This window comes from Myripristis murdjan, chromosome 20 (genome assembly GCF_902150065.1).
Source record: "Myripristis murdjan chromosome 20, fMyrMur1.1, whole genome shotgun sequence".
NCBI classification, from domain to species: Eukaryota; Metazoa; Chordata; class Actinopteri; order Holocentriformes; family Holocentridae; genus Myripristis; species Myripristis murdjan.
In genome coordinates, this window is record NC_043999.1 from 13,397,426 (window position 1) to 13,420,067 (window position 22,642).

Genomic DNA, 22,642 nt, shown 5'->3' on the forward strand with positions numbered 1-22,642 from the left:
GAAGGATAGCTGTTTGTTTATTTGTACTGTAAGTGATTTTGCCATGGCAGTTGACAGAAACATGTTGAACCCGTTTGATCGCTGCATCATCAGCATCAAATATTCAAAACAAAACTGAAGAAAAGAAAAAAAAAAAGCACACTTGAAAACCTTTTTTGGAATATAAATGAATATAGGTTATAGTCATAGGATTTGTGTTTACATTATTAATCATGATGTTATATATTTTAATTGGGTGTACAGTTTGGTTGGTTATGTAAAAACAAACAAACAAAAAAAAAAAAACATTGCAGTTGGACTGAAGACTGTATGGTCATTGTCTCAGTCGCTCTCAACAATTGTTAACAATGCCACAAACTTTGCTTGAGAGCTTGTTTGCATGTAATTCTACAGAAGTTTGATAGCTCAGATAAACAAAAGATTATCCCTAGAGTTCCCCATCACCCAAACCAAATGCTTCTTCTTCTCAGAAAAGCCCTGCCTTTTTCTTCAGGTCATCCTGCCGCCACTTTGGCAGACGTTGGAAATCTGAGCGGGTCGTCCCCAGCAGGGTCTCAAAATCCACAGGAGACAGGTAGGCCTGAAAGGAGAGTAGAGAGGTCCATGGTTAGCCTGCCCCCCACTATATACCTAGTGTTATTACATCTCTTGTAGCATCACACCCCTGTGGATCCATAGCCACACTCTCTGCAGCCCTCACACCATTCACCGCCAATCAATCACTGATACCCAAATTGTGCCAGGCTATCAGTAAGGATTTGTGCCAGATCCATAATGCTGCCCACCTCTCTCTGACTGGCGTCCACGCCATAAGGCAGCTGACTGGGAGACTTGTTGACGAGGACCTCCGGGTCCAGATAGTGATTGAAGCCTCCAGCAGGGGGGGACATGGTGCCACCAGCTGAGGGAGATGAAGTGATCACAAAGGGAGGCGACAGGGTGACAGACAGAGAGGACTGGGCTCTCTGGTTGAGTGGGCTGGTGGGGCTGTGGACCCAGGGGGACAGGCTCTCCTTGTGGTGCCTGTAGAGTGGAGGGGAGTTTACAGGGCCCCCTGGGGCTCTGTAAGCCTCACCCCTCCAAAATCCAGCAGGGGTCTTATTCAGGTCTGTGTTATTCAGGTCCTGCAGACGCAACACATGCATGTGTGAAATCACACAAATGTAATTCCATTTTACACTTTTGAAACTATACAAAGAACCAGTCAAACTCCATAGATTAGTGACATTCGTGTTGCTTACGTTCGTGATATTAGCAGTCATTGCATTAGTGCACATTTTAGTCATTTTCGTGTGAGGATTAGTGTTAGTCAATCACTTACAAATGTGATCTGTGAGACAGATGCTGCATCAGCCAGCTTTTTTTTCATCTCCTCATAGGAGTTGCCTCCCTGTTGAGAAGATCAGGAAAGCCAGATCTAAAAATAATGTAGTGCAGTATCCCTCACAGTAGCAAACATCTCAGAAATCCTGAAATCAAACTCATCCAGAAGTCGATCCATGACTTTACTTTTTAGCAGTTCATGCTGGGATAATTAGTTGACAGAAAAGCATTCATGTAATTAATGATTTCAATAATCACTGGATTGTTTGCCTCTGAAGATGGCTGCATTTGGATTTAACAGAATACTGTGAATAGTGATCAGAGATGTGTCACTGTACTGAATTACTGTATTTAAAATAAACACTGTAGTGCCTCCCAGTGGGCTTTAACTCACACTCCACTTATGGGGGTCCCATGCGTAGAACCAGCCAGTGAAAGTGGGTGGCTCATATCCCTGTTTGACAGTGAAGATGGGTGTGTCAAGGTCACGGCCCGCTGGGTGGGTCCTGAGGTACTCTAGTGCATAATCATGGGCATCTTTTGTCTCAGAATGGTTGGCTGATTTTCCAATCCACAAGTAAATCTGAGGAAATTGGGAGAAAAAAAAAACAAGAGAGAGAGAGAGAGAAGTAGAGATTTAACAATTCTTTCCAGAGTGCTACAGAAGCATTTAGGATATTTATTATTTATGGGTTTTTTATATAATTTTCTCTGTTTTAATATAAATTTTCAAAGAGGTCAAATTAATCTAATGTACAGCTTGTTCCTCTCGTACATCCTGGTGGCTGCAGGCTCAGACTGGGGATGTTTTTCTGCATGATGACACAAACATCCGACCGGGGTCTGGCAAATCACATGGCATTTCGATTTCTCACCTCCTCCCAGGTGTCCAGCAGCATGACATCCTCCTCATCCAGGTCGCTCTGGGCAAAGTCATCCACCTCTGTCATTCGGAAGCAGCCCGTCTGATTGGAGCATTCAAACAGCCGAGGACTGTGAAGAGGCTCCTCCCTCTGCAACCTGACGTGACCCAAAGGTTATCATCGTCATCACTCTGTATGTGTTGCAGTTGTATAATCTCTGTTTTTGTGGGTCAGCATGCTATATTGCAATGGCTTCAGATGGTTTTGGCCATACTCCAATGAGCTCGATATGAAAAAAAAAAAAAAAACCTTACAGATTGAAATGCAAGCTTATTAATTGTTGAAAATTGGGATTCTGGTGTATTTTGTGCCAATCCTAAAGACAAGTTTACATTCAAAGAGCCTCTATAAAAGACAGCCCTGTGATTTTAAGGATCTGTGAGTATCTCTAGCTATTTTTACTGCATTTCTTTTTTCTTTAAATCTGATGGATTGAAGGGGAACAGGAAATAAAAGGGAGAGGGAGAGAAAGGATGACATGAAACAGAACAGCAGGGTGATGAAATGATTTTGGAGTCTGTTCTGAGAAGTTAAAAAGGATCGGATTCAATGTCAGTGAAAGCAAATGAAATGCTCAGGTGTCCCTGAGCAGGTGTGTTGCTCTGCAGGTGACCCTGACCTCTGACCCGTTTGTGTAGCGGGTCAAATGTAAAGACAAATCCCCCCCTCTGAGATCAACAAAGTGTCACAACAACACGACAGAAAAAAGAAAAGGTTATGAACCACAGTTGAACCTGTGATGCTGCTGCAGACCGTGTTTACCTCTTGTCGTTGGCGTAGGGAGCCTTTCCTCCCAGCGCAATCCAGAATTCAGTGGGCTCCTGGCCCTCCATCACCACCTTCTTGTCCTGCTTGGACAGCACATCAGACATCGCTCTCCCCATCACCCTCTCATCACCACTGCAGCCCTGGAAACAGACACAAGACGCACATCGAACAAACATAAATTTGTGTCAAAGTGCATACAAACAAAAAATCATTCATAACTTATACAAATAAAATAGTACTATCATGTCTGATATGAAAACTGTCAATATATTGAATTCTTTAGTGTTTTTGATTTACTCATAAACTAAAAGTCTCTCAGGATTGTTAGTATTTCTTGAGGCTGCACTGACAACAATATATTATGGTACACTAATAAAATATATTGAAAAAATATGAAAGGAAGCGACAAAATTTCATATACTGTATTGAAAAATATAATCACATGTTGATCCACAAATTAAAAGTGAGAGGAAGTTATTCATTGTGGCTATATTGCAATATATGTTGCATTAGGTAACAATATACATAACCATACATGACCCATGCATATATTGTAACATACTGAAAAACAACAAGTACTGGCTCACTACATACAGAATTTTTTTTTTTTTTTTTGTACTATATTTTCCAATATATTACCATATGGCACTTCTTCATGCCACAGAACGCACCTTTCCATACCACAGGTAGCACATGTGGTCAGTCTTCAGCAGGAAGACATCATTGGTGTTGAGAGAGGAGGCTCTCGCCGGCACCTCGGTGGCCTTGGTGTTCAGCTCATCGGTCCCTCTCACCTGGAAGAGCCTGGCGCCGCGTTCAGGGTTGACCACACCACGCCGGCCCGTGCCACCCTATACGCAGACAGCCAGACATACACACACACATGCAGAGATTTGCACATACAAACAAATGTATCCAGTGTTTCCTTATTTTTTATTCTTTACATTTATCAGTTTTCATGTAATTGTTTTCAAGTGTGCATCACTTTGTGTGACTCTGTCCTTATTTAATTTACACCTTCATTTTTTTGTGGTAATGATTTCTTAAAAGATGAATGTTTTTTGCATACTGCTTCAGTGCATCTGTCCATAAATTAGTGTAAATGCACAAAGACACAAGACATACACATAAACATTCACACTTGAGAATTACTGGTGCTACAAAGTGACTTCCCATACCTCAAAAATGATGAGTTTGCCTTTGAAAATAGCCAGGAAATGGCGAGGTTCCTTTCCCATGACCACCCTGACCTGCACGGGGGCTCCGTTGTACTTGCCATCAACATTGACAGCCTGGTAGGCACAAGCTGTGATCTCATCTTGAGTTGCATGGCGGCCCTGAAATAAGACAGCCACAACATCCCATATATTCTAGCTGTTTTTTTGAAATGTTGAGAAGAAATCTTTTGAGCAGATTTTAAAGATCTTAAACATTTTAGTTGTGATGTACTAACCTGCCACATGTAGAGTATGTACTGCTGCTGGTGTGATTTCACGTATGTGTACAGCACCAGGTAGCAATCTCCTCCATAAAACTGTCCATAAGTGCTGCGGCTCACCTCAGCCAGCTCCAGGTTCTCGATACGCCACACCTGGCAGGGATCATTGATGCAAAATTACAAGTTTTTCCTTTCCTCATGATCCTCAAGGTGATCATTACCACTGAAGATAGAAGTGTCTGAATCTGTCCTGTGCATTTCGTTGCCATTCGATGACGTGTCTGCACTTTTCCCTCACCAGAACATCTCCAGAAGCATCGTCTACCATGCGCTGCTTTGCTGCCACTTCAGGACGTGCATGGAGTTCCATTACATCAAATTTCACTGGGCTGACGTTGGCTGTGGGGACCATGATCAGATTACAATGTGAAACACCCCATCAATTCAAATAACAGCACAGCTAATCCTTGTTTTAACCTGCATGGCATACCAAATAGATGGAGTTTGCCGTAAGGCACTAAGCAGTAAGTAACAGAATGTTTGGATAGGGACAGATGGGAATATTTTGAGAGTTAATCTAGTATGATTTTCACTGACTGATTTGGGAATGAATTAAAGACAAAACAGGTCAGTCAATGACAATGGAGACTGTAGGAGTTACCTATGTTTCCCAAGCTGTAGGTGGTGCCCAGACCCTGAGTTTGGCCTTTCTCTCTCCAGGATTTGAACAGGTGCTTAAACATGGCAGATTCTCCTCCCTCAGTCATCACTTCCACTTTGGTGTTGGGCGGGTAGCTCTTGGCTTTGATAAAACCCTGGTAGAAAAGGTGGATAAACAAGAGTGGAGGGAAAAAATACCCACAAGTGCAACTAAGCAATGGACCTGGTGGACATGGCTAGAAAACTCTACATACTTAACCATATAGCGTTAACAGCCTGTGACTTCATTACTAATGCCTGGCATAAATAAATCAGAATATCAAGTCAATGTGGATTTGCTGTCCTCCTAAAGCTCCTAAAGTCTTTTAACCAGGATACAAACATTCTATTTGAGATCATTTGGCAGGACACAAGCAGCGTGCATATGGCCACTGGCTTTATCTCTGATGTGCATATACTGTGGGCTATTTGACTTTGCATCCTACTCACCACTGCCCTGCTCAGAGCAGCCTGCCGCTCCTCCTTGGAGGCCCTCCTGCCTTTCCACACCATCACACAGGAGCCTCCCTGATCCACAATGTAACAATCCTGACAGAGAGAGATTAAAAAAAAGAGAAAATGTATGAGACGGAGGATTAGCAATTAATACCAGTGACTGAACGTAACACATAAAAACATTATCTTTAGGAACAGAACTGAATATATAAACACATTAGAATGATAAAAGCCAATTACAGTGGAGCGCAGCAGGTCTTGAGTTAGAGGCTGCGTAGCCATCTCTTGAACCAAAAGGTTCCCGCTGTTATCTGACACACTAAAAAACAAAGAAAAAGAGGTTCAAACACACACACACACACACACACACACACACACACACACACACACATACATAGCTGTGAATAAATTACACAGAGACTCAACAATAGTCTACACTATCATTAAATGGTTATATAATAAAGAGGCATATTAGGTTCTGCTTTTTCTATGTTGTAGCAGTGATATAATGGATAGTGAATGGCCTTACTGGTACAGCCTGACGTTGCCATTTGGTGTCAGCTCAGGATCATCAGGAATGGCCTCCTTTAGGTGCCAGGTTCTCTGTCCTAGCACCCCGTTCATGATCCTCATCCATTCTGGAGAGTCTTCCTCATATTGTCCTTCCACTATCCCAATCTGAGCCCGACCACCTCTCTCCCTGTCCCGGATGTCTTGGGCCAACAGGACTGCCTGTGGGACGGGGAGAGGAGATATGAATGCATCTAGTGCCTAAGTGAGAAAACTCTGTTGAAAATCTGGTTTTCATTTTTCTTAAAAAAAAAAGTCCACATGTGAAAACCAGCATGTGGAATCAAAGTACATATGATTCTGTTGTTCATATGTGAGCGTGTTTCTCATTTCCCATGTGAAAAACGCCTCTTTGCACAATATTTTCACAAGGCAAAAATGTTTTCTAATGTAATATTAGATTAAAACATGAAAAATGTTCAAGTGAAGCAAAAGCAAACCATTTTCCACTGCTGTGTGATGTCAAAATGCAATATGGAATAAAATGTTCACACATAAAAATTACAGTGTGTCGGAAATCCAAACACGTATATGCATACACACATGGGTGTTTTCTCATGTGAGCCTTTTGTTATGGCTGCTATTTAAACCAGTCAGAGTGCACACAGGTCTACCTTGAGCTTCTCCTGCCTGTTGCTCTGTGGGCCGTTCCACTGCACAATGGCTTTGCCCACATCCAGCAGGAAGATATCACCATTGTTAAAGCTGTTCCAGGATACCTCCACCTTAACACACACACACACACACACACACACACACACACAAAGTCAAACTTTAACATGACAGAGTCAGAAAATAGTTTCTCATTACTCAGGTTGACACTATATGCTGTCAAGAAATCAATGAATAGTTATGAAAAAAATATTGCCGTTAACAAAGGAAAATATTAATTGAAACACACATGCACAGTGCAAAATTGCAAATAGTGACGCACACCTCAAACAATTAACACCTACTTTGACAGCTGTGACAACAACCAAGCTATAACAATCTGCTTAAAAGGGAGTGCCAGCACCACTTGGCAGTCCGGCTGTGTCAAGCCTGTGGTCGACGCCATGGGAGGCAGCGGACAGGCAGCATTTCACTCTGTCAGGGATTCAGGACAGGACTCGAGAATGTAGATTTGCTTGTGCATACCTCTTTGGCGGTGACATGCTTCCTCCCTTTGACATGGAGCAGCCGCAAAATGTTGTAGAAATTGGTCTCAACGTGGTGGAAGCCTGATGACACTCCACCCTTCTTGTAGCTGTGGGAGAGGTCAGGCATTTGTCAAGTGTGGAATGGATTGCACGACCAAAGTTCAAGTGTGATAAAACAAACAGGAGGAGTATAAATACAAAAGCAGCTGAGGGTATTTCTTTAGTTTTTAAATGAATACCGACACTGCAAAACGGTGAGGTAAACAGTGAAAGGCAATGGTTAATGCATTTTTCTGTGCTAAGGCTCAATAAAAACAAGCCTAATTTGTGTCATAATGATTTCATAGAGAGAGATTAGTAGAGTAAGCCCTGTCTCAGGAGGCTTACTGTGCAGGGGTGTGTGTGTACATAAATGCGTGTGGCTTCATCTCTCGTTTTTGTCACACCCTTCTTCACAACTTCACCCTCTCCGCTTCACATTCCAAGCCTTTTTCCTTCACTCACATTAAGCCATTTTTGAAGTAGCTCTTGAATCGGGAAGACTCACTGCCCTGCACCTCCCTGTGCTGGACCGGACTGCCGCCCAGATACTCATCCAGCTGGGTCACATAGATGGCAGCCGCACCCTGCTCATCCTGGGAGGAGTAGTTCCCGACCCAGTAGTGGATGTCGGCTGTCTGCCCTGAGTTTCGGCTCTGATTTATCTGGAGGGACACATGAAAAACAAAGCCACACAATCATCAGTAGACACACATCAGACACACAGACAACAGGAGCAACACAGATACACACGCGCGTGCATGTACACTAGCCTGCATAAATCACATGCCTTCATTAATGTCGAGCATCAATACCAGCACCAGTGAAGCCCCTTGGGAAATCAACGGGTATTGGACTCACATAAAGCACAATGTAGCAGTCTCCCTCAAAGAAGTTGCCAAAGCCTTGGGGTGGAACAGGCACCATCTTCATGTTCTGAATAGGAAAACAACACAACGCCAAATAAGTGACTCTGAAATCTTAAACTTCCTCAACGTAAAGCAGTGTGACCAATTAAAATGTACGCGCACATTGTAATGCAGATTGTATGCAGTTTGTGTGGGTGCTGACTCACGTTGATGGTCCATATCTGCAGGCCTGGCTTACGGCTAACACCTCTGAAAGCATCTGCATGTTCATTTTCCATTTTGCTAAACTGAAACACACACACACACACACACACACACACACACACACACACGCTCAGGTAAGTAACAGTGACATTTGATCTGCTCTTTCACATGCATTGACTATTGAGTTTATGTCATGCCATGTATAAAGAATGTTGAATGTTGTATAAATATGTTGTATTTACAGGCTTCTGATTTATGTGGTGCAGTGAATAAAAGGTATTTCAGACAGGTGAGTCGTATTAAAAAAACATGATCAGTGTCAGTAAGTTGATCATAGCAAATGACCACAATTCAATGCATAATTTTATTGATGCTATCTGCATATCTGATCTCCATTTGGACTTTGCATCATGGCCATCCATATCAAAACTTGTGTCACAACCTACCAAGGCATGCTCAAAAACACTGTGAATACCATATTAACTCCTCCAAAGTATTTCAACAAGTAAATATTGTATGCTTTAGATTTGTGAGACCTAGATTCTTCACATCGCTCGCCTTCATGAGTTATGTATCTTTTCATGGGGAACAGATGTCACTACAATGACAAGTGCACCATTTCAAAAGATTGGATCTCCGACAGCGAGACACCTCTAATCCCACTAATGAGTGTCAGCCTGCCGCCATGGCAACATACAAGTTCTGCAATCAGTGATGCTTAGCTGCCTCTTGACTCATGTATCAGATACAACAGCACTGATAAGCAAATACAGTGTATCCCTGGCAGTGCAAACAGTGTAAGCTTAGGTGAAACGCTGTATGGAAAATAGAGTTGCCGGGATGCTTTGTCGGTCGCAACGTGTCATGAATGCAAATTGAAGACCCATGAATAGACGGAATGATAGTCAAATGGCTGCAGAATGTGGGGTCATAGTAATTCCACTGTAAATCCAGAGGACAACATACAAATGAATGTCACAGCCTAATAATGCACATAATAACACAGCTACATAAAAAAAATGTCTTTTCACCAGGTAACAGAGGAAAAAAAAAAAAGACATGACGGGCAATATGGCTGCCAGAAGTTGATTGATGGAGTGGGTGGTGTGAGGTGTGGTGTGAGGTCGAGTCAGTTCTACTCCACCAGGATGTTAACCACACCTCTGATTAAAATTATCAAAGTCCTGCTGCTCACATAATCAGATAAAGAGATGACACACACGGTGCAAATGTAAAAAAAAAGACTACGACTCAAACTTGAGAAATAATTCTCCAACATTTACCTAGATATCAGTGTCGAAAATATGGATATCTTCTTCCACTGGTTAAAAGCCAGTATGTACCATTCACTGGCCTCAGTACCTTTATACTATTATCTTTTGTGGCCAGAGAAGGGACCACACCCACTGAGATCCATATTCACCATATCAAATTGCTTCTAAATGTGTCCCTAAAGGTGCAGCAGAAAATCTACATTAGTGGGCACTATCATAATATCTACTGCTGATGTATCTGTGAAACAAAAATCAAATCAATCCATAACTAATCTCCGTAAAAGAGGATGTGCAAAAGGGCGTGCTCTGGCTGAAAAGAAAGCCGGTGTACTGATCCTGGTGGAGATAAACAAGGCAAAAGGGAAAAGTGCATGAGCAAATAACTTCTGAAGAGATAAACTGGAGACACGGCACTGATGCTTTTCTCTTGCTCCTCCATTGCTCTGGCAGGAAAGACTGGTTTCACATCAATTAACCTGCTGTGTCCATTGACTCAGCAGGCACAATGAGCTTTGTTCATACTGTAAATACATTCTAATGTGTTCATCTGCAGCACATGAGATGGGCTCCGAACCTTTCATGTTTCACAGCATCAGCGGCTTAACACCATGAAGAGTCAGTTTAAAGATCTTTTTCATTATCCACTACAGGACTAAGATGCTATTCTTCATAAACTGATGAAGCGATGAACTAAAAAGAAAATGGATAGAGTGGTATCCGGCGAATTAAAAATAATGTAAGCAGTATGTCACAAAATACAGTAGGGAAGGATCCTACCTTGTGTAGATTTGTGCGGAAGGAAGGCCCGGGTGTCTCCTGCAAATTGTGGAGGTAGATTAGTCTGAGAGCAATTAAGCATCAACTGCTCGTTGCAATAAAGCATCGACTGCTCTTTGCTTATATGCAAGCATGAGTGCATGTGTGTGCCCAAGAGGGTTGGGTATATTTGACTCTCCACCCAGATTTGAACACACCTGCAATTTCCTGTCACCACATTCACAATGCCACATGCTTGAAAGACACAAATGACATATTTCTCGCTTTAACCGCTCGCTTTTTACAACTTGTGGTTCTGCATTTTTAATCAATCTCAGCAACATTGTTGATGAGTGTCTTTCCCTCAATGTTCACTTGAACACTAAGTAAAGGATGGATAATGATGATGCTGATGATATTGACATTTTTGCCACTTTAGGCTGGATAAAGTTCAATATTTCCAAGGAGCCACATGAGCACAAGCTCAGAGTCCTTGAGAAAAGCACCCACAGATCCTGGGCTCAAGCCTGACTACAGGTACCGCTCATGCTTCAAGTACCCGGCCTCGCTCTGTTTATATTTGACTGTGCCCTCGGCAGCACAGCGGGCATTACAAGGCCACTTGACACCAATTATTCATTTCACAACTGTTACAACTAGCAGATGGGGGAATTGGACTCAAGGAGCTCCGAGTGGTCTTGGAAAGGAATCAGAGGCTTTCAGTGTCTAAATCTCTCATTCTGTGCCTACTCACACAGACACTCGGAGAGGGAAAGCTTGACATTATTGAAGGTTTACAGCTCCGGGCTTTGATCTACCCTTGGGGAGAAGGCATTGGCAGCTTGTGTTTACATGTGTTTGCTAAATGCGGGGATGTATTAGCACACAGTATCCAAAGAGATTTGCACACTTTTTGATGTAATATACCGACACAGTATTTTTGCAGAGTACTGGCGTTGAATTTTGTGGATGTTAATCCTTAGTCCAACCGGAAATTGTATGTGCAGATACATTTGAACTTGTAAGACATGTACAGTAAAAAAGGGATGATAAGGAAAATTATGGCTTAAGTAGTACTCTCTCATTTTAGCTTAGCAGAGCACCAAGCTGTAATAAAAAAAAAGACATTAGAAATCAAAAAGGCACTTAGCCTGCAAGTGTTAAATGTTTCCATAAATTGAGTGAGGCCACTTCTGCCTTAACACTTCAAATCAAGGCTGTACAATTCCCTTCATACATAAAACACAGGAAGCAGAGCCTCTGCTGGCACTCCAAACAAGTATTTGCAAACTTTCTGCTGAATGTTGCTGCAGGTGTATGAATCATGCATGAATTGTTCATAGCCTCTCTGCTGACATTGTCTATTCAGAGCTTCATTTATTATAATTCCCTTCATCTTACATAGTTCACACAATCTCCACCGGGGAATAGAGGAACAGATTGTTACACAACCAACCGTCAGCTCCGAGTGATATGCTTAAGTTTCTCTTACCTTTGGCCCTGGGTTTTCATCATTTGATTCCATTCTTAACTCCATCATCAAAGTATGATCATTTCAATAATGTAGAAGATTTAAATCCCCACATATTCAGGGAACAAGTGAAAAATTAAGCGTGCAAAACCAAGAATTCTTCAGGTCCCGTGGAGGGCTTCACCAAGAGGCTCTGTAATTCCTAATCCACCTCAGCGGCCACTGCGGCAGCTACACAAGAGGAGGTTAAAAGTTCACCTCAAGATATCACATGAAGCTGAGCTTAGTTGCACATTAACCGGTTTATATCCAAATTATTAATTTACTTGGTGATCATTCACTCCTGCAAACACTGGAGCTTTAATGTTACTAGAAAAGCCCAGCAGTGTCCTGAAGCTTTAACTTCTGACTTAAACGTCCTGAAATACAAACTTTAAAGGTGAATTATGATACTAATTCTATAAAATCAGATTAAATGCATTCTTATGCATTGTCTGAAATGGTTGAAAGCAAATAACATGGACTGGCATGACCTTGATCCCAGATCTGGATTATTTCCCAATTGCAGATAGTTAACCAGGTTAAGGGGAAAATGTCATTTTCTATCAGCCATCAAAGGCATACTGATACTGTTACATAAATAACATAATAGAACCTGAAATAACAGTGAGTAAGTCAATTTTAGGAAAACATCCCACGGAGAATATCAACCTAAGAGACAATTTAAGAGTTCCCTTGAAATGTCCCAGACTTCAAGTCCCAACATTTTAAGATCCAGTCCAGACTTTTGTCCTTCAGCTGTGAAAGGCAGAAGACACACACCAAGGCACAGTGACAGTGTGCAAACTTGCAACTTTAATGATGTTGTACAGTACGATTTCAACAGCACTCTTTACAATGCACCCAACCCATTTTTCCCCAATAAATAGAATTTCATATAATCTAAACTAATCATTATATTTTTCTCAAAAGTTGAACATTTATTGGGGGACGGCGGTGTCATTACAAGGGATTCATTTTCTTCAATAATAAAAGTCTTGGATTTCAGTGTATTGAAGGATCATCAATTTACAGCCATTGTCAAAGACCAAATGACATGTCGGTACAGTCACGTATCACATTGAATTGTAAAAACCATTTAGGTGTAACAGGCTAGTTAGATAAATGGCAATTTCCAGGAATAATCCTATTCATTTCTCTTAGATTAAATGAGCAATTAGCAAAAGACTCATTCCCGCTTCAATTTAAAGATTTAGTTAATACGCTTCTGGAGTTTTGGAGTAAATATGCAGCATTAAAAATGTGTGCACCCCATACCCCAACAGAACAAAATCAACACAGTAATGAAGGCACTTCATTCTGTAAGATAAAATAAATCACAGTTGTTTGAACGAAAGGTCAGACGAGAAACAACAGCCTGCATAGCACAGCTCGACACGGAAAATAGAACGCCAAAAAAAAAAAAGAAAAGAAAAAGTCTTCCACTCTCTCCACCTCACGCTCAAACAACTCTTTTGTAGGTGTATTTGTTTATTTTTGGTAACTAAAATATTACTTGATAGAATAATAAAACCTGCTCTCTTTGATAGAAAAATTACTTTATGTATGTCTCGCTCTTAGAAACATATAGTATTTACATACAGTAATATAATTTCTCGCCAGTTAGGAGCATCAAGTCCTGTACACATAGTGCGTCCAAGAATCCAGAGACTGTAATCATCCGTACAGCTGTTCTCTCGAGCTTTGATCATGACCAGAACGTTTGCCTGAAGTCCCCTCTGCTAGGGAGCTCTGCTGGGTCGCCCGTGGCCCGCTGGAGGACAGGAGCCGGGTCGCGGGGCTGTGGCCGCCGGGCGAGGTCTCTGAGACGGGGAAGAGCCGCGGCCGCCGTCTGCTACCTGGTCCTCAGGCTCTGTAACAGATTGTAAACGTCCTCCTCCTTACTGAGGCCCTCAAACAGCGGGATGAGGTCCAGCAGCTCCGTGTCCGACATGTCATCAAACCAAGACTGCACCGGGACCTGAGCACAGAGAGAGAGAGAGAGAGAGAGAGGGACAGACAAACAGAGAGAGAGAGAGAGAGAGAGGACGAGTGGACGAGAGAGGACCAAGTTAAGTATTTGATCGAGAGCGAGAAAACACAGCTAACAGTTGATGCAAAACTGTTGCATCAGAGGTGAGGAGCTCATGGGAGTTTTGTGTAAATAATTGATTGGAGAGGAAGTGCATCAAAGGCCTGAAGAGTTGCAGTAGCGAACAGGAGGAAAACAAAAAAACCCAGAATGCTGCCGACAAAAACTGCAAGTTTATCACAGCTCTAATAATTTACCATCATCATTAGAGCTGCGTGCCTTATTTTTAGTTCCTTTCTCAGTGGGTTTGTGTGAGAATAGAGATAAACAGTTTAAAGGGATGGTGGGCTAAACTGAAATACAGGTATGTAATTTTAAAAATGGTCATAATGGGTGCAGTAAACATCATCCAGCTGCAAGAATTTCAAGTTCCTTGCAGAGAAAGGCCTAACGGATTTCTCCAGACTCAAACGATTGGCTCTGTTGGGGATTCAAGGCTACTTTCACATGTAAGAGTGGAGCGATCCAATCAGAACACGACCCCAGTTTTTATTCCTCCTGCCTCTGTTTGATTAACTCTTTACCTGCACGTCATCCTCCGCCCTGCTGGCTCTGCTCGTCGGGCACGACACGCTGATTTTGTGCTGTTCCAGGACATAAATCCACAATTTTACCGAGGATTATTTCACTAATCTAACATTATATCAGAAGAGGCGAGGGCTTGCAAAGCACTTCAATCTAATACGGAGCTTTAGCTAGTGATGGTGTCGGATATCTCAACTTTACAACTACAGGCCTACAAAGTGTATGTTTTTTACCTGGTGAGCTCAAAAACTAGGCTGACGACGGAGCCCGGCAACATCTGCTGAATGAGTAGGATTTGTCCGTTGTGGTTTGTAAACCCAACATTCAAAGTTGGAGCCACCTACGGCGACGGAATGACAAAAACAAAATTGACCTGCCAGCAGAAAACAGACCAACAGCGTGTCGCTCTTCATCCTCATCCTCTCCTTCAGTACTTGTAACTTCCCAGATTCACTCTCGTCGTGGAAACAGCTTTATCCGCTTGGCATTTTGCCTCGCTTTATTTCCTTTTTTTCCGCAATCTGTATCCGCAATTTTCATAGCCTCCTATTGGATGTTGTGCTATTGATCTGGCTCTGTGCTCTGTTATTGGCTGGGGGGGGCAACACACCCACTGCTCAGAGGCTGATGCCCAGAAGAGTCCCGAGCTCAGCAACAAAAAACAAGAGAATCCAGGCAGAGGTCAGGGTCTCTGCAGACACACACACACCAACACACACTTCTAGTGGCTCACAAGTGACGACAGAGAAGGATCATTTTTGTATGACTCTATACATCGTTTTTTTTTGTTTTTTTTTAGGAAAATCCTAATCATTCTGCCTTTAAGTAAGTGTTGATTTTGAAAACCATGTCTGGAACTATTTATTTATTTATTTTTTTATTCTGTCTAGCTTGACGCTGTGGTTTTACATATTCCTTGAGCGGCACACCTCTCTTACCAAACACACATAAGAAATCTGATCCAAGTATCTGCCACTTTGGAGTGCTTGGTAGCTTGGTGGGGCGGTGAACATAGCAATTTAGTTGGCGTTACTTTTAATTGATGCCCTCCTATTGTTGGCAAAGTCGAAGTGTATGCCATTGTTTTGTGTTATGCATATTTTTACCTCAGACATTAATTAAGTGAATGGAGCAATGCACCTTGTGTGTGTTTTTTTTTAAACTGTTGTTACAATTGATAAAGATGCCTATTTTATATTAAACTAGTACCAAAAAAGCTAATCCTTGTTTCTTTTCATAGTCGGTGTTTGATTTGAAGAACAATAAAGTAATCCAACTATTTTATAAATGCAGCGACTGCTGATGTGATATTAGATGTGTGTTGGTTACATGAGTAGAATGTGTGTTGCCAGGGCTGAATAAAATGGCCTATTTAGAATAAGTGCAGACTTGTGCCATGAAGTGTGTGTGTGAGTGGCTGCATGGAGAGGCCAGACTACTCACTACACACACTCTGACTCATGAAGCGAACGGTTGCTGAAGAGGAACGACACGCTGCCGTCACTTGCTGCTGTTTACAACTTTTCCAGCTGCATTCCAGCACAATCTGTTGATCAGGGAGCGGGATCGGGACCGGTGACACCTCCACTATTTTTCATTTTCATTTTCCTCCACTGTAGCACCCAGTGCACCCCACTCATTTCACATGTGCCCTATGTCATTTTCTTCTGGGACAGGGCTTAGGCCAGTAGTTCTACATGTAAATAATTCATAACCTTAGAGATGTTGTCTGTCTTGTTATAATTAATCAAATTATGTACACACCCATCTCCGAGAGGACGCTGTATCCATTTGCGCTGCAATTACCGGCCCTATTTTGGCTTCTCGTCAACAGCCCTGCTCTTATCTGTCACATCACATCACAAGTATCAGTTACATAATTGTGTACAGAATCTGCTTTGGTAATTTAGCAGTCAAGGCGGACTTTCCCCAGGTCATTCGCATTCATGTTCAAAAAAAGTGGGAAAACTGCTCCGTGAAAGTTATTATTATTGTCTTATGATAACCTGGTTGGCATATAATTTCAGTAAAATCACCGCAAATCCATTAAACTGCTAAACCGGAGCTGTTTTCTGCAGGCACGTTTAAATTCTGCTCCGTGGCACTTTCTGGCTTTTTTTTCAGTTGTGACCGACAGCTCAGACGGGATTAATTTTGGGATCCAAACCTATAACATCATAGTTGTACCTCATTGTGAATAAACCACCTGACCTGAAACGGAGGAAAGTAAAAGTAGTTACCGCGTTCTCAGGGTGGAAGATGTAGGAGGCAGGTGAGTTGTCTACAATGATGACTTTGCTGAGTTCTCGGCCCAGCCGGCTGAGGTCTTTGACATAGTTTCCTCTGTGGAAAACACAGGATTCCCTGAAGAGCCGGGCGCGAAACACCCCCCACTGGTCCAGCAGGTCTGCCACAGGGTCAGCGTACTGAAGGGCCCACAAGCACAGCAGGTTGATACGGAGGCATGAGCAGATGTGAAGGCAACACTTTCAGTTTTATGTGATGAGCTTTGTGACCTGAGAACTGACCTTGGCTAAGCTCGCTGTGAAGAGAACACATTCAAACAGCTCCCCCATCTTCTGGAGGAACTCGTCCACATGGGGCCTCTTCAGCACGTACACCTGCAACAAAGGCACACACACACACACACATACACAGACACACACAGGCAGCAATATATGGTGACACAGGGAAGAAACGACATTGAGAAAAGAAAAAGGAATGGAAAATACAAAACAACGCATAAACTTTACAATTTTAGTTTTTTCCCCACAATTTTATATAATTGCATAATAGAGCCTGGCCAATATCATCACAGATACTGGTATCAGTGTATCCTGTATGCTGGCTGGTTTGCAAGAAAGAAAAAAAAGAAACATATTGCAATGAAAGCACTTGAGATAACTAATAAATAGGATCATTAAATAGTTTGATTGTTATTGACAATAGTTTTTGTAGTGGTGAGTTGGCCGAGCAGCATTTTGTTAAGTAAAACTGAATGAAACATTATATGATATGGTGTAACACAAAACAACTGGGATGCGAAATTGTAAAAAAGTCTAAAGTCTAAAATCCATCCGAGCAGAGGGCTGTGCCGACTGCATTAAAAACTTTATTGCTCACCTATAAAATATCAAGATAGCCCATATCTTTATTGTATCTATTTGATTGCCAAATTTTAGGATTCCTTGCTACAAACGTTTGTTTGTTTTTATACCGAACAAAATCTGCCAAGATATCATCATCAGATGCTTTGTGCTGCCAAATATTGATATCAGCTTGTTGTCTCTTTGCTTCATGTTTTGTTCATGTTCATCCTCGTCCTTGGGGTCTCCTGCGTGGACAAGTCGCTGTCCCCCGGTGCAAGTAATCAAGCATAGGCCAGGTCAGACACAGAAAGCCTATCCTGGATTACTTGAACCAGGTTCCAGCTGCAGTCTGGATGTTGACGCTGCCGAACGCAATCTGCATTTTCAGACAAGGCAGAGAGAGAAAATCCACACAGAAACACACTGTGCAAACATGCAGCACGTCATAACGTATCTCAGCACAGTGCAGATATGTGTTATTGCCAGGTGGAAAGGGGGCTTCTGTCTCTTTCTCTCCATTTCTACGTCTCTTGCATGCACACACACACACACACACGCTTCCACCCAGGGGAGCATCTCCTCCCTGCTCCCAGCAGCATTTCCAGTGCCACCGTGTGACATTTGTTTACTCGGTGACACAGTCACACGTCACAAGCCGTCTGCCTTTACAGCGAGCGAGGCCTCCAAAGACACGCCGAATCAAACGGAAAGCGTTAAATTTAGGAAGGAGTGTCTGCGCTGCCCCAATTTGGCTTAGCTGTAAGATGAAAGAGAATAACAGATACCGTAGAAAAGAAAATAATATCACAGCCTCCGAGGGAGCCCTTTTAAATTAATACATCTTATTTCAAGGCTCACATCATTCATTTAATGCCCCTAAATCACAGCATATTTATGTTGCTGGGGTTGTAAACACTCTTACCCCCCTCCCTGCATATACACGAACACACACATATACACACAAACACGCTCCTGTGTCTAATGCGCTGGTACTTTTCCCAGAAGTCCTGTATATCATTGCTACAGTACCTGATGAACGGTGCCATCAATCTCCACTGGAACAATGAAGTCTGCATTGCTGATGGGCTGCAAGGAGACACAGACAGAGAGGGGCTTCAAAACACGGCTTTCCCCGCTCAAACAGCTTCATTTGACGGGGCAACAACTAAACCTTCGGCCCAGGTTTTGGTTGTTTCAGTGGGCAAAAAAAAAAAAAAAAAAAACACTAAGAAAAGGAGAGTGCTCTTGTAAAGCGCCCTGGGCAAACTGGGGAAGCTCCAAGCAGAGTGTGGTTGGGAGGTTTTCCCTGAGCTCCAGCGCTCTGTATCACAGTGTTAAATAAAGAAGAGAAGTGAGACTCTGTGGAAAACCTGGGGGCTCAACAAGATGACAGGCGCTGACATACGCGGACAGGACAGGAGGAGTGCCGCCGTTTTCACAGTCTGACTTGTGTCATCTTTAAAAACAGAAGAGGAGAGGCTGTGTATGTGTGCATGTGTGTGTGTGAGTGTGTGTGTGCATGTTTTTTGGGAGGATGAGGGGAAGGCAAAGTGAGGAGGATGAAACGATGCACGGGGAGGCACAGTGGTGTCATTTTAGCAAAGAGGAGAAAGAAACATGATTGACAGAAAGACAGCGGGAGAAAAAAAGGTGTTTCCACATTCTGAGTACAAAGAAAGCAAAGAAAGCATTTCCATAAGAGCCTGGCTGCTGCCTGCCTGTGCTCAGTAAACTTGTTGTCATGTACAGTCACAACAGAGAATTAGGCCCTCTTAAAGGCTGTCAGTCCAAAATGCTATGTATACTTTAAATAAAAAACATATACTACATAAAATTTGTCACTCAGCTAATGGTGTTAGGATTGATAAATATCTCCATAAATATTTGTTTTCTGATGTACACCAATGAAAAGCCATTGTTTTTTTGTTTTTTTTTTGGCATTTGCCCCAGGATATATGTGTAGAGTTCATTTGTAAAAACAGATATCTCAAATTCTGTTCATTGTTTTAGATAATAAAGTCAATACTGGCTTTTATGACACAATTTTGGATACAGAAAGTTCATTATGTTCACCATTAAATACAACAGTCAGTTCCTCTTCTCTGGAATGGCATTTATCTGTTTTTGCAAATAAACTCTTCATGTGTTGAGATATTGCGCCTTGTGGATATTTTCAGATATCTTTAATTTATTTTGATAAGTGTCTAATATATGGCCTCTTCTGCGTGTTCTTAAAAAAACGAAAAAGCCCCCAATAAAATATTAATTAAAATATGATGAATCTGCACAAAGATTACTGTGCTTAATTTGCTTTTCACGTCAGAAATTATTGTGGAACAGTGGGCATCTTGTTTATGAAAAGCAGGCATCTCTTGTCTGAGCCGCAGGAGCCTGAGTTCGATTCTGCCTCATCGGCCCATCGCTCAATGTCATCCACGCTCTCTGCCCTGCCTTACCCCTCTCTCTCTCTCTCTCTACTGTACCTATTCTGATTAAGCAAATATGAAAAAAAAGGAATAAATAAAAATATAACGTTCCTAGGTTCATATAACAACACATCAACACTTGTCCTAAGGTCTTACAAAGATACAGGAGACATTTTTTGATGTTTATGTGAATATACACTTCATGAGATGCCCTTACAACCTGAAACCATATCCCTAATTATGTGCAATTATGTAGAAGTGAGTGCCTGCTGTCTTCCTGCATGAAGCCCCTGGCGAGTGGGCAGAGTTCAGCGCCATCCAGCAGAGGGGGTGTTTGCTGTAGGAATATAATGCACAGAGCTTTGACCTTCCGTTCAAGTCACCTGTCTAATCCGTCTGATGTGTCCACTCCGCTGCTGACAGCTCCCGATAACACAAGACCTATCAGAGACGTCTGCCTCCACCAGGTGATGCAAGAGAGAGCAAATCCGGCCGTGTAGGCGCACAATCAAAGCCTACACAGCCCGGCCGGAGACAGATGTGGCCGCTCATTCACATCAGTCTCGTTATATTTCACTCCGGTCAATGTTTACAGCTCCGTCACCCCAACAGAGATGTTATAAACTGTTGAAAAAAAAAAAAAAAAACGATGCCAGTAATGAGCCTGGCCAGTGAGAGAGAGAGAGAGAGCGAGAGCAGCAGAAGGAGAGGAAGACGTCGGTTTAACTTTGAGAAGACAAAGAGGGAGGAGAGCCCCAGATGGAGGCAGAGAGGCAGAGAGATCGAGCCTCTGTCTGTTGCTCTTCTGCTGAATCATTCCCTCATCTGAAGATTCAACACACAACAGCTGCTCATCACTCTGCTCTCTAATGGGCCGAGACGGGGAGATATGGAAATGGAGGAGGGCGAGGACGGGATGGGAGAGAGGAGGAGAGAAAGTGAGAGAAGGATCCTGAGAAGGGAGGACTCTGTGAGAGAGTTGTTGTTTTTTTTTTTTAAAGATCTCTGCTGAACCCACGTTGACCTCAACAGGCTTGATGAAGTGTGCTTCATCTGTGTCATTTCATCGGCCGGTTGCTGCTCATCTCCCTCTGACTGAGATCCAATGTTTCCTTTACATGCATATCACCGTGGTGCCTTCCTTCATAAGCTGGAAGATAGACGTTACAGCAGCAGCTAGAAAAATTTACTATCGCCTTAGCCTGCCTCCAAAAAAAAAAAAAAAAAAAGTAACAGTTACAATTTCAGATCCAAAATTACCTCCAACCCCCATATCTACCAAAACATATTCTACAGGAAATCCTGCAATGATCTGAACGGAACTGAAAACATTGCGTGTGTGTGTGTGTGTGAGAGAGAGAGAGAGAGAGAGGCTGTCTATGTTCCACTCACTTACTCTCCCAATTGATTGCTATTGCTTGCATTGCCCGAATCCATGTCATACTATACTGATCTTTGAACAATATGAGTTTCCACGGATGGAGTTTCCCGTTGTTCAGAAAGAAAAGTTATGCTTTGTGTGTTTTAAACTCGTTTTGCAAGGGGAACAAAACAAAACAAAAAGCAAAAGAAAATCAACCCTTGAGGATATCAGAGCAGACTCAGGATCTGAATTCACTCACAGTCATTTGAGGCAGCAGGACACTCTACAGGACACACCCTTGTGTATGAGTGAGGGTGTGTATGTGGTCCCGTACTGTTAGCGTACGCGACCTAGATGGGTGTGTCTGAGGAGAGCGTGTGCGTACATTCTTCTCTCCCCTGTCCTCTCCCACAGCAAAGATAAATCAGTCGGATGCAAATGTTTTCAAGTTTCCGTCTGCGGGGATTTCAATCAGCACATAGTTCTGCTTCGCTGCTTAACTAACAAAGAGCAAACGAGATTCCTCGGCTTCACCTTGAGCTGTTTTGCACACCTCTCACGCCCTCTCATTTGAGACTACGTGCATGCTGGCCAGAGGCACAAACACGGGCAAGCACACACACACACACACACACACACACTTGTAATAAGATAAGCTTGGGCGGAGGTTGTAGTGAAGTGGGTCACTAGGGTTGCCAGGTGTGTGGGTCTTATCGCTGGCTTGACTCACTGATAAATTAAGTGCTTATTCCACATTTCTTTTGCAGTTGAGTCTAAATGGTCTTAAACAGCGCTCAGTTTTACATAGTGCACCTGTAAGCACATATAATGTACCTGCAATATCACGGGCTTGAATCAAAGTCATGACCTTGCTTGCATATCATGCCTTCTCTCCCCCAAGTCTTACTATCTGTTGTACAAAATCAATAAAGCAGAGGCGCCAGAGACACATTGGAAACAACAACAAATGATCATACAAAATTATACACAGTACTTTCAGTGAAGTATATGAATTGTGATAAGTGGATTGGCTAAGGATGAATTCCAGTAAAGATGATGAATCCCATAAAGCACGGCCGCCTGGGATTTACTGTTTACTATGCAAATTCGTCATTGTCGTCAAGTGAGCTAGACAGAAATCTTTGTTGCTTTTTCCTGTTTTTGATTCTTATGCACCTG

The 22,642-nt window shown here is 42.5% G+C and overlaps 3 protein-coding genes across 5 annotated transcripts in view; 1 reads left to right on the plus strand and 2 right to left on the minus strand.

Moving 5' to 3' along the window:
• The window catches only part of plcd1a (phospholipase C, delta 1a), a 31,144-nt gene extending 17,626 nt beyond the window's left edge, over positions 1–13,518 (plus strand). The window contains exon 16 of the transcript XR_003930147.1: positions 13,450–13,518. The gene's annotated coding sequence lies outside the window, so the exon portion shown is untranslated. The remainder of the gene's footprint in view (positions 1–13,449) is intronic.
• vill (villin-like) lies at positions 12–12,007 on the minus strand. Its single transcript, XM_030078914.1, has 21 exons — positions 11,951–12,007; positions 10,480–10,518; positions 8,431–8,511; positions 8,217–8,291; positions 7,821–8,020; positions 7,315–7,423; positions 6,792–6,902; positions 6,137–6,339; positions 5,848–5,926; positions 5,602–5,700; positions 5,114–5,267; positions 4,751–4,851; positions 4,468–4,605; positions 4,193–4,351; positions 3,686–3,865; positions 3,009–3,154; positions 2,199–2,343; positions 1,718–1,906; positions 1,322–1,390; positions 786–1,124; positions 12–580 (listed from the first exon to the last, which is right to left on the minus strand). The coding sequence occupies exons 1-21, from the start codon at positions 11,996–11,998 to the stop codon at positions 467–469; spliced, it is 2,778 nt and encodes a 925-aa protein (XP_029934774.1). The 5' UTR covers positions 11,999–12,007; the 3' UTR covers positions 12–466.
• ctdspla (CTD (carboxy-terminal domain, RNA polymerase II, polypeptide A) small phosphatase-like a) overlaps positions 13,383–22,642 on the minus strand; it is a 29,890-nt gene continuing 20,630 nt past the window's right edge. For all 3 annotated transcript variants that reach the window (XM_030078918.1, XM_030078920.1, XM_030078921.1), the window contains 4 exons: positions 18,704–18,760; positions 17,114–17,206; positions 16,826–17,011; positions 13,383–13,949 (listed from right to left, as the gene is read on the minus strand). In XM_030078918.1, the coding sequence (XP_029934778.1) occupies positions 13,824–13,949; positions 16,826–17,011; positions 17,114–17,206; positions 18,704–18,760 (462 nt within the window). In that variant the 3' untranslated portion in view covers positions 13,383–13,823. The remainder of the gene's footprint in view (positions 13,950–16,825; positions 17,012–17,113; positions 17,207–18,703; positions 18,761–22,642) is intronic.

Coding starts and splice junctions, on each gene's coding strand:
- vill (XM_030078914.1), bottom strand. CDS start 11,998: ATGATGGAGTTAAGAATGGAATCAAATGATGAAAACCCAGGGCCAAAG. Junction 4,606..4,750: donor ATGCTTCTGGAGATGTTCTG/GTGAGGGAAAAG, acceptor GATCCCTGCCAG/GTGTGGCGTATCGAGAACCT. Junction 1,907..2,198: donor TGCTGGACACCTGGGAGGAG/GTGAGAAATCGA, acceptor CAATTTCCTCAG/ATTTACTTGTGGATTGGAAA.